The 13,554-nt window shown below is 45.6% G+C and overlaps 1 protein-coding gene across 3 annotated transcripts in view; it reads right to left on the minus strand.

Moving 5' to 3' along the window:
• The window catches only part of KIAA0930 (KIAA0930 ortholog), a 451,608-nt gene that overhangs the window by 35,803 nt on the left and 402,251 nt on the right, over positions 1 to 13,554 (minus strand). For all 3 annotated transcript variants that reach the window (XM_063134367.1, XM_063134366.1, XM_063134365.1), the window contains one exon: positions 725 to 873. In XM_063134367.1, coding sequence (XP_062990437.1) covers positions 725 to 873 — 149 coding nt within the window. The remainder of the gene's footprint in view (positions 1 to 724; positions 874 to 13,554) is intronic.

The raw sequence follows: 13,554 nt of genomic DNA on the forward strand, positions 1-13,554 counted from the left end.
CGAGGCACAACACAAATGTAAACATCAATACAACTAATTAAAACATTTAAAACTAATACATCACTAAAAGCAGCACATCATTAAAAGACAAATTTAAAATTCAACTGGGTAGGCCTGCCAGAAGAGATCAGTCTTTATGGCTTTCTTAAATTCCAGGAAACTATTAAGTTGACGAATCTCTCCCCATAAGCCATTCCACAAACTGGGAGCGGCAGAAGGAAATGTCCTCTGGGTAATAGTTGTCAACCTTGTTTTTGTGGGCTGGAGTAAATTCTTCCCAGAGGACCTGAGTGTGCGGGGCGGATTGTACGGGAGAAGGCAATCCCGCAGGTAGCCTGAACCCAAACCATGTAGGGTTTTAAAGGTGATAACCAACATTTTATACTTCACCCAGAAACTAATTGGCAGCCAGTGAAGAAATTTTAAAACTGGTGTAATGTGGTCACCCCTAGGTGTACCGGTGACCAGCCTGGCTTAAAAAACCAAAACCACAAGAGCTTAAAAACCAAAACCAAAACACACACACCTTATTTTAAAAATGTATTTAATTTTTATAAACCTGCTGGCCGCATTCCAATCACGGGTGCTTATACTGCACAATGTAATTTACAGTGTCTGTCTACGGTATGTCTAAGCAAATAGGCAATGCCAATACACACATTCTGCATTAATGTGAAGAAGGCATAGATGCCCCCTGAATGTAATATATTGTTACCCAACTCACCTTCTTCCCATCTGTATCATCTCCACTAACATAGGATAATTTTCTACGGACATAGAAGAGCATGTCGTCCTGCCGGGGGGCCCATTTCTCCATAAAATAAGTGGAAAACATCCATGTCCAGAACACAATGCGGTCATCTTTGAAACACCCTAAAAAGAGATAAAAGTGAAAATTAAGAATTACTGTTGCATTTGTTTTATTATATTATTATTATTATTATTATTATTATTATTATTATTATTATTTGCATTTATATCCCACCTTTTTTCCTCCAAGGTACCCAAGGCGGCGTACATAATCCTCCTCCTCTCCATTTTTATCCTCACAACAACAACCCTGTGAGGTAGGTTGGGCTGAGAGTCTTTGACTGGCCCAAAGTCACTCAGTGGGTTTCCATGGCCAAGAGGGGACTAGAACCAAGGATTTCCCGACTCCCAGTCCAACACTTTAGCCACTACACCACACTGGCTCTCTATTTAAATACCAATGCATAAACTTGCAGTACTTGCCAATTCTTTGCATTTGTTTCCTAATCAGATCCTGTTCAGCAAAGACCTTCCTCCCACTAGGCTGCATTTCCCAAAGCATGAAGGGGAGGGGAAGAACATGCCAGAGAACCATGGTTCATCCTAACTCTGTGCACTGTGGGCTTATTGATACACATCTTCCCTTCACAGTATAACCTGGTTCCCACATGAAGCGATCTTAAAAGATTCAACTTCATAACCACAATTCTCATCATGGATATTCACGTGTTAAAGAGCAGCCACAATCTGGGTGAACAAATAACAAATGCGAGGAGAGAAGACATCAAAGCCAAGGAAGAATCCCACCTCTTTAAGGTCTTGCCACCTTGGCTTGGCTCTCTCTCAGGTGGTAAGCCTCCATCTGAAAGGGGCTCACATAATTGAATGCTCTTCTAATACAAAAGCATTCCCTTCACATAGAAAACTAGCATGTCAGGGAGAAATATTCTAGACCTAGTCTTCTTTCCAACATGTTAGTTTTCTATGTGCACGAATGTTCAGTGACATAAATCCCATCCAGCAGTCTGAAGTAAACACAGTTTATCATCTCAGTGTGAACTAAATCTCAGATTTGTTACTGGAAGATTACCGGGACTGGAGCCCTGCATTGTCAGTTTATGCATGTCAGTTTCCTTACCTTAGATATCCATGTCAATGTATGGACAGCAAGGCTTGGGTTAGGGGAAGCTATGCATTGTCAGGGCAGAGCCAGAGGTACTATTCATTACATCTAAGAAAGCATTTTATAACAATGTCTTTGCTTGCCTCAATAACTTAATTGATCAGCAATTATTAGTTTTTGTCATCACCTTGAGGTGAAAAGGATAAACTTCATATACCACTTTAGTAGGTAGATACTTAAAGTTTCAACCGCCATAGGCATGCTAATTTGAGAGAGAGAGAGAGAGAGAGAGAGGAGAGGAGAAGGAAAATGCAGCTGCTTCTTTAACACTAGGAAGATTGTAGGGTGGGTTTTTCCCGAGGACAGATTTTTGAAAAAATATGCCAGAGCTGGCTTTAGCACAGCAGTTGTGTTTGCACTAGTGGCCAGACCCCATTTCTGTAAAATTTGTAAAAAGTTCTCTAGCACCACTAGATGGGTATCTTTTCCCTAAAATGTATCTCTGTTTGTTCAGATGTTCCAGTCCTGTTATCGTAAAGGTAGGGCACGTGGAGGGAGAGAGAACAGAAAAGCGAAATGTCAACAGAAAGGCACCTTTGGAGCTCATTTAAAATGCAGCTTTTACCACTATTTACTACACTTTATGGCTTAAATTTGTCAGCCAGTGACAGAGACTTGCAGTTTCCTGCCAAGCGAGTTTGGCAGGACTCTTCATAAAGCAAATCATTTAATTACCACTCCTGCAACAATCTGCATGAAATGCGGATCTACCTTGAAAAGGTCCCCTCTTAATCACTCTGCAGGGACCAAAAACTGCATGACAGAGGGAAAAGAAAAGCTGTATACCCAATTCCTTCTTTCAACTAAATCAGTATCTGGCAGAAATAAAAACAAGATCATTTGCACGATGAATGAAGATGGCGATCTTATGAATAAGGAAACACCCTTGAAAGAGCAACAGCAGAACCGCCTGGCCTATTCTCCTTGGCGAAGGCACAAGCCTTTGTGAACAGAGTGCTGGACTAGATGGACCCTCAGTCTGGTCCAATTTGGCACTTCTGATGTTTCTATGCTCAAGTGATCATGCTTTTCCTTCCAGCTGAAGGTTGGATGGGGTAGGAGAACTGCTTATCTGAGTGCTTCTCACTACTGAGTGTGTTGTAGTGGCTAAGGTGTCGGACTGGGAGTCGAGAGAGCCGGGTTCTAGTCCCCACTCAGCCATGGAAACCCACTGGGTGACTTTGGGCCAGTCACAGACTCTCAGCCCAACCTACCTCACAGGGTTGTTGTTGTGAGGATAACATGGAGAAGAGGAGGATTATGTACACCGCCTTGGGTTCCTTGGGGGGGAAAGGCGGGATATAAATGTAATAAATAAATAAATTGAAAACAGAGAGCTGAGGCTGGAGAAAAGAGTGAGATGCTTACGGTCACCTCATGAATTTATGAAAAAGGCTGACCAACTGTCAGGTTTTGCCAGACATGTCTTCCTTTTCGTGCCCCTGGGGGATGGGCTCCAGGCAGAATTTTTAATATTTTTCTTAATGTCTGGGAAAGGCACGGGGGAGGGAGCAGAGTGGGGAATAGGGCATGCCTTCTCTGGGCCTACGGAAAGTGCACAGATTGGCTACGCTGTTAGCATGGCTGGGAAGATATCTGCACGTGCGCAGATATCCCCCAGCTGTACTAATGGCTTAGGCATTCTGAGCACTTTCAGAGGCCTGGAGCATGCACGCCCTGCTCCGACACACCCTGTGCCAATCCAGTGATGAAAGGGCCTCTTAATGCAAGCGTTAAGAGGCCCTTTCATTGATGAATTGGCACAGGGTGGGTTGGAGCAGGGCACACGTCCTTCGGGCCTCTGCAAACTGCCTCTCCCACAAGTCTCGCAAGACTTCCAAGAGGAAGTTTCTGAAATCTTGGGAGATTTCAGACAACTCATCCTGGTAGTCTCGTGAGACTTGGAACCGCTGGGATCAGCTGGGCACGTGTCCGCACACCAAAGAGAAAAATGCCAACTAGCCAACCGGCCAGGCATTAGGGGCATCATCGGTGGCAGCACAGCAGTGGCAGCAGCATAATGAGGCAAAGCGGCAGGGGTGGCGACGGTGGGGCGCTACCCTTCACTATGGCGCCCGCCCAAAACAGGCCCTTTCTGAAGCCCCATGATGTGGGGGCAGGGGGGCTCTTTTCGAGGCCCAGGGGAGCACCACCACCTGCCGCCCTCAACGCAGGGCCTCAGAAGGTCTGTTTTGGGCAGACGCTATAGGGAAGGGTTTTTTCCCTTCCACTCAAATGGTGGGGAAATGGTGGAAGGGAAAAAAGCCTTCCCTATGGCGTCCACTCAAAACAGGCCTTCTGAGGCCCTTTCTGAAGCCCTGCGAAGCGGGTGTGGGGAGGCATTTTTCTGGAGGCCCAGAGAAGCGCCCCCGCCCTCCCTCATGCACCGCCAACATGCATGCTGGGAGTTGTAGGCTGTTCACCATTAAAGGGCTCTCTGGGGAAGCAGACGGTGAACAGCCTACAACTCCCAGCATGCACTCCCTGGGAGGGCTGCATTTACCGAAGCCTAGAAGAGCTCTCTGGGGCTAGAATGACCAAATGACATGAAAAAGGAGGATTTGTGAGGACTTTTGATCACAAATTCGGGAAGGGGGGAATTGTGAAATTTTAAGAAAAATCCGGATTTTTTTCCACCCTCCCCATCCAAACGGCAGCTCTAAATTCCTATATCTATGGCCGCAAACTGCAGTGGCCACAAAGAGGAATGGCCCTTTATGTCTGCTGCAGTTTGCAGCCATAGATATAGAATAGAGGTGCCTTAACTTCATAGGCCTGGGGAAACAGGCCAGCGGCTGCTTGTGCCTGCATGCACCTCACCTTCCCCTACCAAAATGGTAGGAAAGAATCCTGGGCCGAGGGAGTGGGGAGTGGAGAGAGAAATAAAGAAAGCACGTGTTTCAGACGCAGAATAAAAATCTCAGGCTCCATACAAACACACAATAGCTTGATATAAAATACAACCACATTCCACCCCCATCCACACACACACACATACTTTATTATTTACCGCATGATGCTTCAAACTGCTGAATAAGCATATGACCTTTTCCGTAAGTTCTGGCATAAGTAGAGCATAGCACTGTTTTCCACCATTGGTAAGCCTGACAGGGAGGGGTTCCCTGTGACACCCGCCCTGTGCATTTGTGCCCCGTGATAATGACACAGCTGCTGTTGGCTCTTGCATTACTTGGCCTTTTGGCTTTGCATTTGAAAAAAGAAAGAAAGAAAAACACTCTACCTACCCACGGGAAAGAGCACTGGACCAAGGAGACCCAGATTCAAATCCCTACAAGGTCACCTGGCCACAAAGCTTGCCAGGTGACCTTGGGCCAGTCATGTTCTCCAACCTAATCTGCCTCACAGGGCTGTTGTGACGATTAAGGAAGCAACTATGTATGCCACCCTGTGGTATTTGAGGGAAAGCTGGGATAAAAATATAAAGTACCCACATAGGTGACCAGATCATGTATCTAATAAAGTAGACTCTAGAAAATGAAGGCTGACAACACAGTACATCTCCGCCTTTAAGGCAATCATTGAAAGTAATGGTCACCTCTTCTGGAATTTCTCATTATTACCTTTGACTGCTACTATTTACTTTTCAGTTCAGGATTCTGTAACATCACAGCTTTACTGAGACTGCTTGAAAGGAAACAGACAGACTACGGAGGAATTAATTCACATACACACACACACACACACACACACACACACACACACACACACTGCTTTGTTCAATAATCCCAACCTATAGTATGGAAACAAAGCCCTATGAAGAGAGACTGAAAGAACTGGGCATGTTTAGCCTGCAGAAGGGAAGATTGATGGGAGACATGATAGCACTCTTCAAATACTTAAAAGGTTGTCACACGGAGGAGAGCCAGGATCTCTTCTCGATCCTCCCAGAGTGCAGGACACAGAATAATGGACTCAAGTTAAAGGAAGCCAGATTCCAGATGGACATCAGGAAAAACTTCCTGACTGTTAGAGCAGTACGACAATGGAACCAGTTACCTGGGGAGGTTGTGGGCTCTCCCACACTAGAGGCCTTCAAGAGGCAGCTGGACAACCATTTGTCAGGGATGCTTTAGGGTGGATTCCTGCATTGAGCAGGGGGTTGGACTCGATGGCCTTGTAGGCCCCTTCCAACTCTGCTATTCTAGGATTCTATGATTCTTCCAGTAACCTAAGCATGAAGGTGTCTTCAATTTATAACCTATTTCTGCAGTATGCCTAAGTGGTGCAGCAAGTCCTAAAAGTGGCACCTGTGCAAGCAATAACAGGGTTAAATTTAGCCTGTGCACCAGCTATGGCTAAATGCAGGAACTCACACAAGCAACGATAGGTCAGAGGGGTCCCTGTGACATTCCCCTGGCCTCTAGAAAGGTTCTGGGTCAGGCTTCTTTGCTGGCCTAAGCAACAAGAGACTTTTGTTCTTGTTGGTCCTTGTGCTTGCTACACACTGCCTTTATTTTGCTTCAGCTCCACTTCCACCCCCATCTTGCCAGGAACAAAGTCTGACAAGTAGTTTTTCCATCAAGTGATTTATAAGCCTTTTATTTTACCTTCTCCTTCATTAATTCCAAACTTAACTGCTCACTGGGTTTGAGATGGCTCACTGCCATAATACTGCAATATTACTATTAATATCACAAGAAGTGTATCCTCCCCACGGCAGAGACAGCACACACAGTTTAGAAAAAAAAAAGACATCCTTCATTAAGCATAGCAAATTAAAATCACAACAAATTACAAGGCTGCAGCCTTTGGGCCAACCTGCACTTCAGCTTAACTTGCTCCTTTCCTGCACACTATGGCACATGTAACCATTTCTAGTCATTTTAGCCTTGCCGCCTCTGCAAAATGCAGAATTGTTTTGTGCAAGATTTGGAACTTCGGTGGCTTGGCTACTGTAACATGAAAGACCACTGCCTGAGCCACTGCCAATTGGGGTAGACACTACCTGGCATAAGGCAAGCTTTTTTCCCTCCTGCTTGCTAAGCTTAAAAACTATCTTGCAATTGTAGGTGTGACCCAAGGGCCATCCATTCCGCATTCAGTTTCCAAAGGTAACCGCCCAGATGCTTTTGGGAAGATCACAAAGAAGGGATGAAAACAGCAGGCTTTCCTGTTTTGTGCCTTTAGCATCTCGTACTCATAGGTATGCTGCCTCTGAACATAGTGATTCTATTTAGCTAATAGTCACTGGTAGATCCACCTTAGGTGAACTTCCTTTGCCCATTTAAAAGCCATCTGAGCAAGTGACATGTTTTGCAGCAGTGTGAATAAGCTAATTATGCATTGTTCGCAGAAGTACTTACTTTTTGTCCTGGACATACATAGCAAATCAATTTCACTAGGTGCCCTCCAAAGTTCTAGTGAGAGAAAAATGTCCTCCATCTTTCAACTTTATAAACATCTATTATGCCCTCTAGTACACTTAGGCAGCACCCACCCACCCCAAACACAGAGCTCCATCACACCAGGGGTTAACCCACTCCCTACCTTCACTTCTCCGGCCGTGTTTTCATTCCTCAGTTACTTCCTTTTTTCAACGAGCATGAGGCCCATGGAGTCTGCTGTTCTAATGGCACTGCTTCTCCTGCACACAGCAGGCAAGAGCAGCAATTCCATGTTTAAAAAAACATTGGACTTAACCAGGGGTTTTTTGGTCACGCAAGGAAGCCAGAAGGGGCGGAAGGGGCGCGTGAGGCAGACAATGTCATGGGAGGGACCTGAGCAAACTCTGTGAGTGCCCAGTAACGAGCATGCAATAAAATGCTCGTCAGATGGAGTAATTAGGAGTAATTTCCACTGACCGAGGGACTTGCTTCTGAATAGCCATGCACAGGATTGCACTGTGAGACTTTCTGCTAAAGTAAAAGCTATAATATAGCATTTTTTGATTGAAAACAAGAGTGTTTAACTTGCCTCAGTGGCCTGGTTCAGACAACACACTAAACCATGCTGCTTAACCACAAAACGGTTAAGGGAATGCATTAATGTTAATACATTCCCTTAACTGTCTTGTAGGGCCTTGCTAGATGAGGCCTTAGTGCGCTGTGAGGCCCGGTTTCCCTGCTGTGTGTCCAGATGACGCACAGGGGAATCCGGGGTCAGGCCGCGCTGAAGCCTCCCCTAACGTGCCATAAGCAAAGTCGCTTATGGCGTGCCTTTTCCGCAGCCCCGGCCTGAGGCCGGGGCTGCGGAACGTCTAGCAAGGTCCATGGCTTTTTGCGGCTACTCACTCGCTGTGCCCATCAGGCCGGGGGGATCCCGGGGGGGAGATGGGGGGGAAGGCCGGACCGGCAGGAGAGGGGGATGGAGATGGGGAGGGAGGGCGGCACAGGAGACGGGGAGGGATGGCGGAGGGCGGCACAGGAGATGGGGAGGGATGGTGGAGGGTGGCACAGGAGACGGGGAGGGATGGCGGAGGGTGGCACAGGAGACGGGGAGGGATGGCGGAGGGTGGCACAGGAGACGGGGAGGGATGGCAGAGGGCGGCACAGGAGACGGGGAGGGATGGCGGAGGGCGGCACAGGAGACGGGGACGGGGACGGGGAGGGAGGGCAGCACAGGGGACGGGGGCGGGGAGGGATGGCAGGGAAAGAGTGGGCAGGGGGCAGGGGGCTTAATTTAAAAAAGGGTGGGGGGCTTAATTAAAAAAAAAACACTTACCTTGTCCGGAGTCTTCGGGGCGCACGTGGCCCTTTTAACAACAACAAAAAATGGCCGACGCTGCAGGGCTTCTGGAGTCCCTGCGCATCCTGCATCTAGGAGGCGGGGCGGCGCACCCTAAAGTTAGCACGCCGTCGCCCCGCCTCCCTGCCGGCTTATCCGGCATGGTCTAGCAAGGCCCGTAGTTAAGCAGCATGGTTTAGTGTGTTGTCTGAACCAGGCCAGTATAAAGAAACAGGTTGCAAGTTCATAGAGTTCAACAGGATTTACTTCCTTGACAGTGCGCTAAGGAATACAGCCTCAGGCTGATTTGTATCTCTTGTGCTTTATAATCTAAATGGTAGCTTTCTAGTTCATCCCATTTCTACTATTTATTTTGTAGATCCATATTGACAGAAGAAATTGTGTCACTCTCATTTACTTCTGCATACCTCTAAATTCAGACATACCATTCCCTAAAGCACACTGCCTGTCAAAACTGACCAGGAGGGGTGAAAGACACAGCCATGTCACTTTACTGATTATATTGTGCTGTTTAGAATGATGCATCTGTCAGAAACCTTGCTAAAGTTAATACACAAAAAGAAATATACATCTCCTGTGGGGATGTAATACTGAGCTCCTGGCAAACTATGGCTTGGAACTTGGAAGGCAGCCTTGGGAATATATGCTTCTTACCCTTCTCTCTTGAATTGCCTACACAAACATATTGGCTTGTTTCTAAGGACCCCCATCTATACGACAACGGGATTGCTCCTCATTAAATATAAACCCGATTTTTCATTGATTCGAATGTAGGTAAAGAGCGTTGCACTGCAGCAGCAACATCGATTTATTTCCTGAATTTTTTTTTATAGTGAGTTACAAATGCGCACATGCACATTATTGCATTATCCCATTATCCCATATACGAAGCTACAAAGGAGAGAGGAGTGGAGCTATAAATTTTATTTGCGTAGCTCTGCAGATTCATATATAACTGGGGGCAGACAAACCGGGAGCAGGGGGGAAGGAACGAGGCAGCAGAAGGAAAGGAACGAGGCAACAGAACACATCTCCTTCATCTGGCTGCCTGTTTCCCCCTCTTTGTTTTTGTGAACCACCCAGAGAGCTTTGCATATTGAGCGGTACAGAACTGCAATAAATATATAAATACATAAAGAAATTTGTTCCACAGAGAGACTTCAAACTAAAATCGGCACGAATGAACGAGGCAGCTGATTGGTGCAAAATCGGGAAATCAGCCAATCACATTGTCCAACCCTCAAAGCTCTGCCCACATGTCAAAATCTGATTTAACTCCCCCAAAGACACATAGCCATAACACAATCAAACTCGGACATGATCTAAAAGTCACGGTAAATCACGAATGCGAAGATGCGCATTATCAGGATAAAAACCTGTTGCTGTGGCGAATGGACGGCTGTGTCATATAACCTAAAACGTGGATATGCGCATTTAGGTTGGGGTAAACAAGCTGTATAGATAAGCCCTTAATCATGTCTTTATACAACAAGTTCACCAGCCATGGTTACCATAAACTAGGATCCCTCCTGATTCTGATCACAGATCTCCCACACATCACATAATTTGGTCTTAAACAAACAGGGAAAGAATGGTTTTCCCAAATGACCTGTGAACTTGGACAAACATGACAAGAGAGGAAGAAAACAGATGTTGAAATCTACATAGTCACTGGCCTTGACAACAATGTTTTCAGCTGAACCATTGGCTCCAATGCAAAGATGTTACGAAATGTTATGAACATTCCAAATGCTGGCACACAAGGCCTACAGGCCAATGTTGCTGTGTGCTCTAGGAAGGAAGGAATTCAGCAGAGGGGGAGGCAGACTGTTTGCATGTGAATGTTGTGTTTGTATGAGATAGAGATGTGAGTAGGGTGGGTGGTTGCAGCATGAGAGTAAGAATGAATAAATGAATCTTATGCTCTTCATGGTTTTATTTTTTGTGAACTGCCCAGAGAGCTTCGGCTATTGGGCGGTATAGAAATGAAATAAATAAATAATCTGAAATAGACACAGAAGGCCTTACAGATAAGACATCACATCCAAGTTTACAGAGAGGCTCTCTGTGTTCTTATCAGTTGCTGGGACAATCTACATAACATGTTTTGAACACTTGAGCAGCGTTACATTAAACATTATTCTAGGAAGCCCCCCCCCCCCACTTTTTCCGTACCTCTCTAGGGCACCCAGATGTTTCATGGTCAACAAAGGGTACTATCCTGTTGGCAGTGACATTCATAAAAATGTAGCACTGCCAAATTAACTTCCCCTCACTGGCTTTTGTAGCTAATGAGATGTTTCAGAACGCTGTTTTGGGCTCAGGACCCAAATGTTATCAACAAGTTATCAGTATTCGTTCATGCGGCCTTCACCAGCCTGATGCCCTCCACATGGGTTGGACTCCCCTCATCCCCAGCCACAATGGCCAATGACCTCGCTATCTGGGGATGCTGGAATTTGTAGTCCAACCCATCTAGAAGACACCAGGCTGGAGAAGGCTGCTTTAGTGTATGAGACAAAGCTGGTGTGGTGTAGTGCTTAGAGCAGGGGGTGGGGAGCTTTCCTTCTCTTTTACATTTTAATATTTTATGCTGTACTTTGTGGTTTTAATTTCTGTGAACCACCCAGAGAGCTTTGGCTATTGGGTGGTACAGAAATGAAATAAATTAACTGAAGCAGGCATTCACTTGGGGACAGTATGCAAGTGAGGCTAAAGCCAGCAATGGAGGAAGGTCCGGTGGCAATTATTTTTTAAAAAATGGTTTATTTTAGTAATAGGAATTTTGCATCTATCTCTCTCTTTCTGGCATCCCACTTTCTCCTAAATAATCAGAGCTGGTGAATAAGGCAGCTCCCAGTATTCCATGGACTCCTTTCAAGTCATGTGCTACCCTTTCATTCTAGCAGAGGTTCCCCAAGCCTCCTTCAAGCACCAGAGCAATACCTTCCAGAGCATCACACAAGAGTGCTGGTTTCAGGTTACTGCTCCCTGGTAGACTGTATTGAGCAGCACAGCCAGTAAAGAGTACAGCTCCCCTTCCCTACTTTCATCAATAGGCAGGCAGGAGCATGCATGAGTTTGAAGGCTCTATCGCAGAGCATGGCAGCTAGAGCTTCTTCCTGAATAATACTACACCACTCCGGCTGTTGCACTCCGTGATTGGGCCTCTGAGCACACGCTGCCTGCATCTCTCTGCTGAGGAGGGGACAGACCAAGAAGGGGCATTTCCAAGGAGACAGGAAATGCCTAAAAGGAGCAGCCATGGGCTGGATGAGAACTTGCTGTGAGCTGGGCAGGCCTGGAGGCTGGCAGTTCCCCATCCCAGGGGGCTTCGAGTGAAGTCCATGGTTCAAGTCTAACCTCTACCACGAACTCACTTGATGGCCTTAGGAAATCCACAATTTCAACACGTGTTTGTCTGACACACACACCTGCACTATAGGATAATAACAACATTGACCTACCTTGCAGAATTCTTGTAAGGGTTACAAGAAGTTAATGCGTGTGAAGGACTTCTCATTGGGCACCTCCCAATTAGCTGGGTTGCAGGAAAATAAAACTGTTTTAAACCACCTCACATCCCAGGAAGCTATCCAAAGTAAGCACTGTCTGCGCAATGGAGAGTCCATGCTCACGGCAAACTCCTGAAATGGCTGCATTTCCTGGAAATGTATGAACAACAGGTGCTCACCTTAACCAAATTTAAACAATGAGTGGCTACAAAGTTAAGGGAATAATGAAACAATAAACTTATAGCAAAACCAATCATAGACAACAGTAATACAATAATAAAGCTGCTCCACAATATCTGTGAGTGAAGACCAAACTGCGTTTCGATTTGCGATCTTCTTCAGTGGCCTGATAGCAGAGCTTGTTAAAAACTTCAGTTCTGGTACGGTTCTTTTGGAAAAAGAAAATATACGTGGGCTGACTCAGTTGATCCCAAATTCAGGGAACGTATAAAGTTGTCACTCCTTATAGCACGGTGAGTGGTGCCTCGTCAATCACTGACTGCCCCAACTCCCGTGGATTCGTAAGAAACGCTCGTCACGAATCCACGGGAGTTGGGGCAGTCAGTGATTTACGAGGCACCACTTGCCGTGCTATAAGGAGTGACAACTTTATACATTCCCTGAATTTGGGATCAACTGAGTCAGCCCACGTATATTTTCTTTTTCCAAAAGAACCGTACCAGAACTGAAGTTTTTAACAAGCTCTGCTATCAGGCCACTGAAGAAGATCGCATGTTGAAACGCGTTTGGCCTTCACTCACAGATATGATGGAGCAGCTTTATTATTGTATTACTGTTGTCCGTGTGCTTATTATTTTTGTGTGTATGCCTTTAAAAAATGTTCCACATTTTATTCCTATATATATATTTTGCTATAAGTTTACTGTTTCATTATTTCCTTAACTTTGTAGCCACTCATTGAATTTTCTGGAAGCCACTTTCCTTTCTTTGATGCACTGTGGAATTATGGGCATTAGTCATATGGCACACAAAAGGTGAAACCACAACCTTTTCATCTCAATAAAATGAGTTAAGTAACAGTCTGTCAACATGCACTGACAAATTTTTACAGGATAACAGGAAATGGAGTACACAATGCCACATTTGCTCTTTGAAAGCTCTGGCCTTGGAAACAGTTATTTTCTCCTTTACTTTAAGGGCAGCTGCCTTTAAGCCCAGAGAGCTTTCACTATTGGCTGGTATAGAAATGTAACAAATAACAACTGGTTTTACCCTTCTAGAAAAGATTTAATGTATAAACCTAGTTCTGGGTGTTGCTTTTCTTGGCAAAGAATTTGGACTGCCCTGGCAGAGATTGGTTTGGTTTTTTTTAGCATGCACAGCCCTGTCTTAGATCATTGTAGTAGATGGATAGTAAGAGGTGTAGCCATAGCTAAAAGA

This window comes from Elgaria multicarinata, chromosome 9, assembly GCF_023053635.1.
Source record: "Elgaria multicarinata webbii isolate HBS135686 ecotype San Diego chromosome 9, rElgMul1.1.pri, whole genome shotgun sequence".
Taxonomy (NCBI): domain Eukaryota; kingdom Metazoa; phylum Chordata; class Lepidosauria; order Squamata; family Anguidae; genus Elgaria; species Elgaria multicarinata.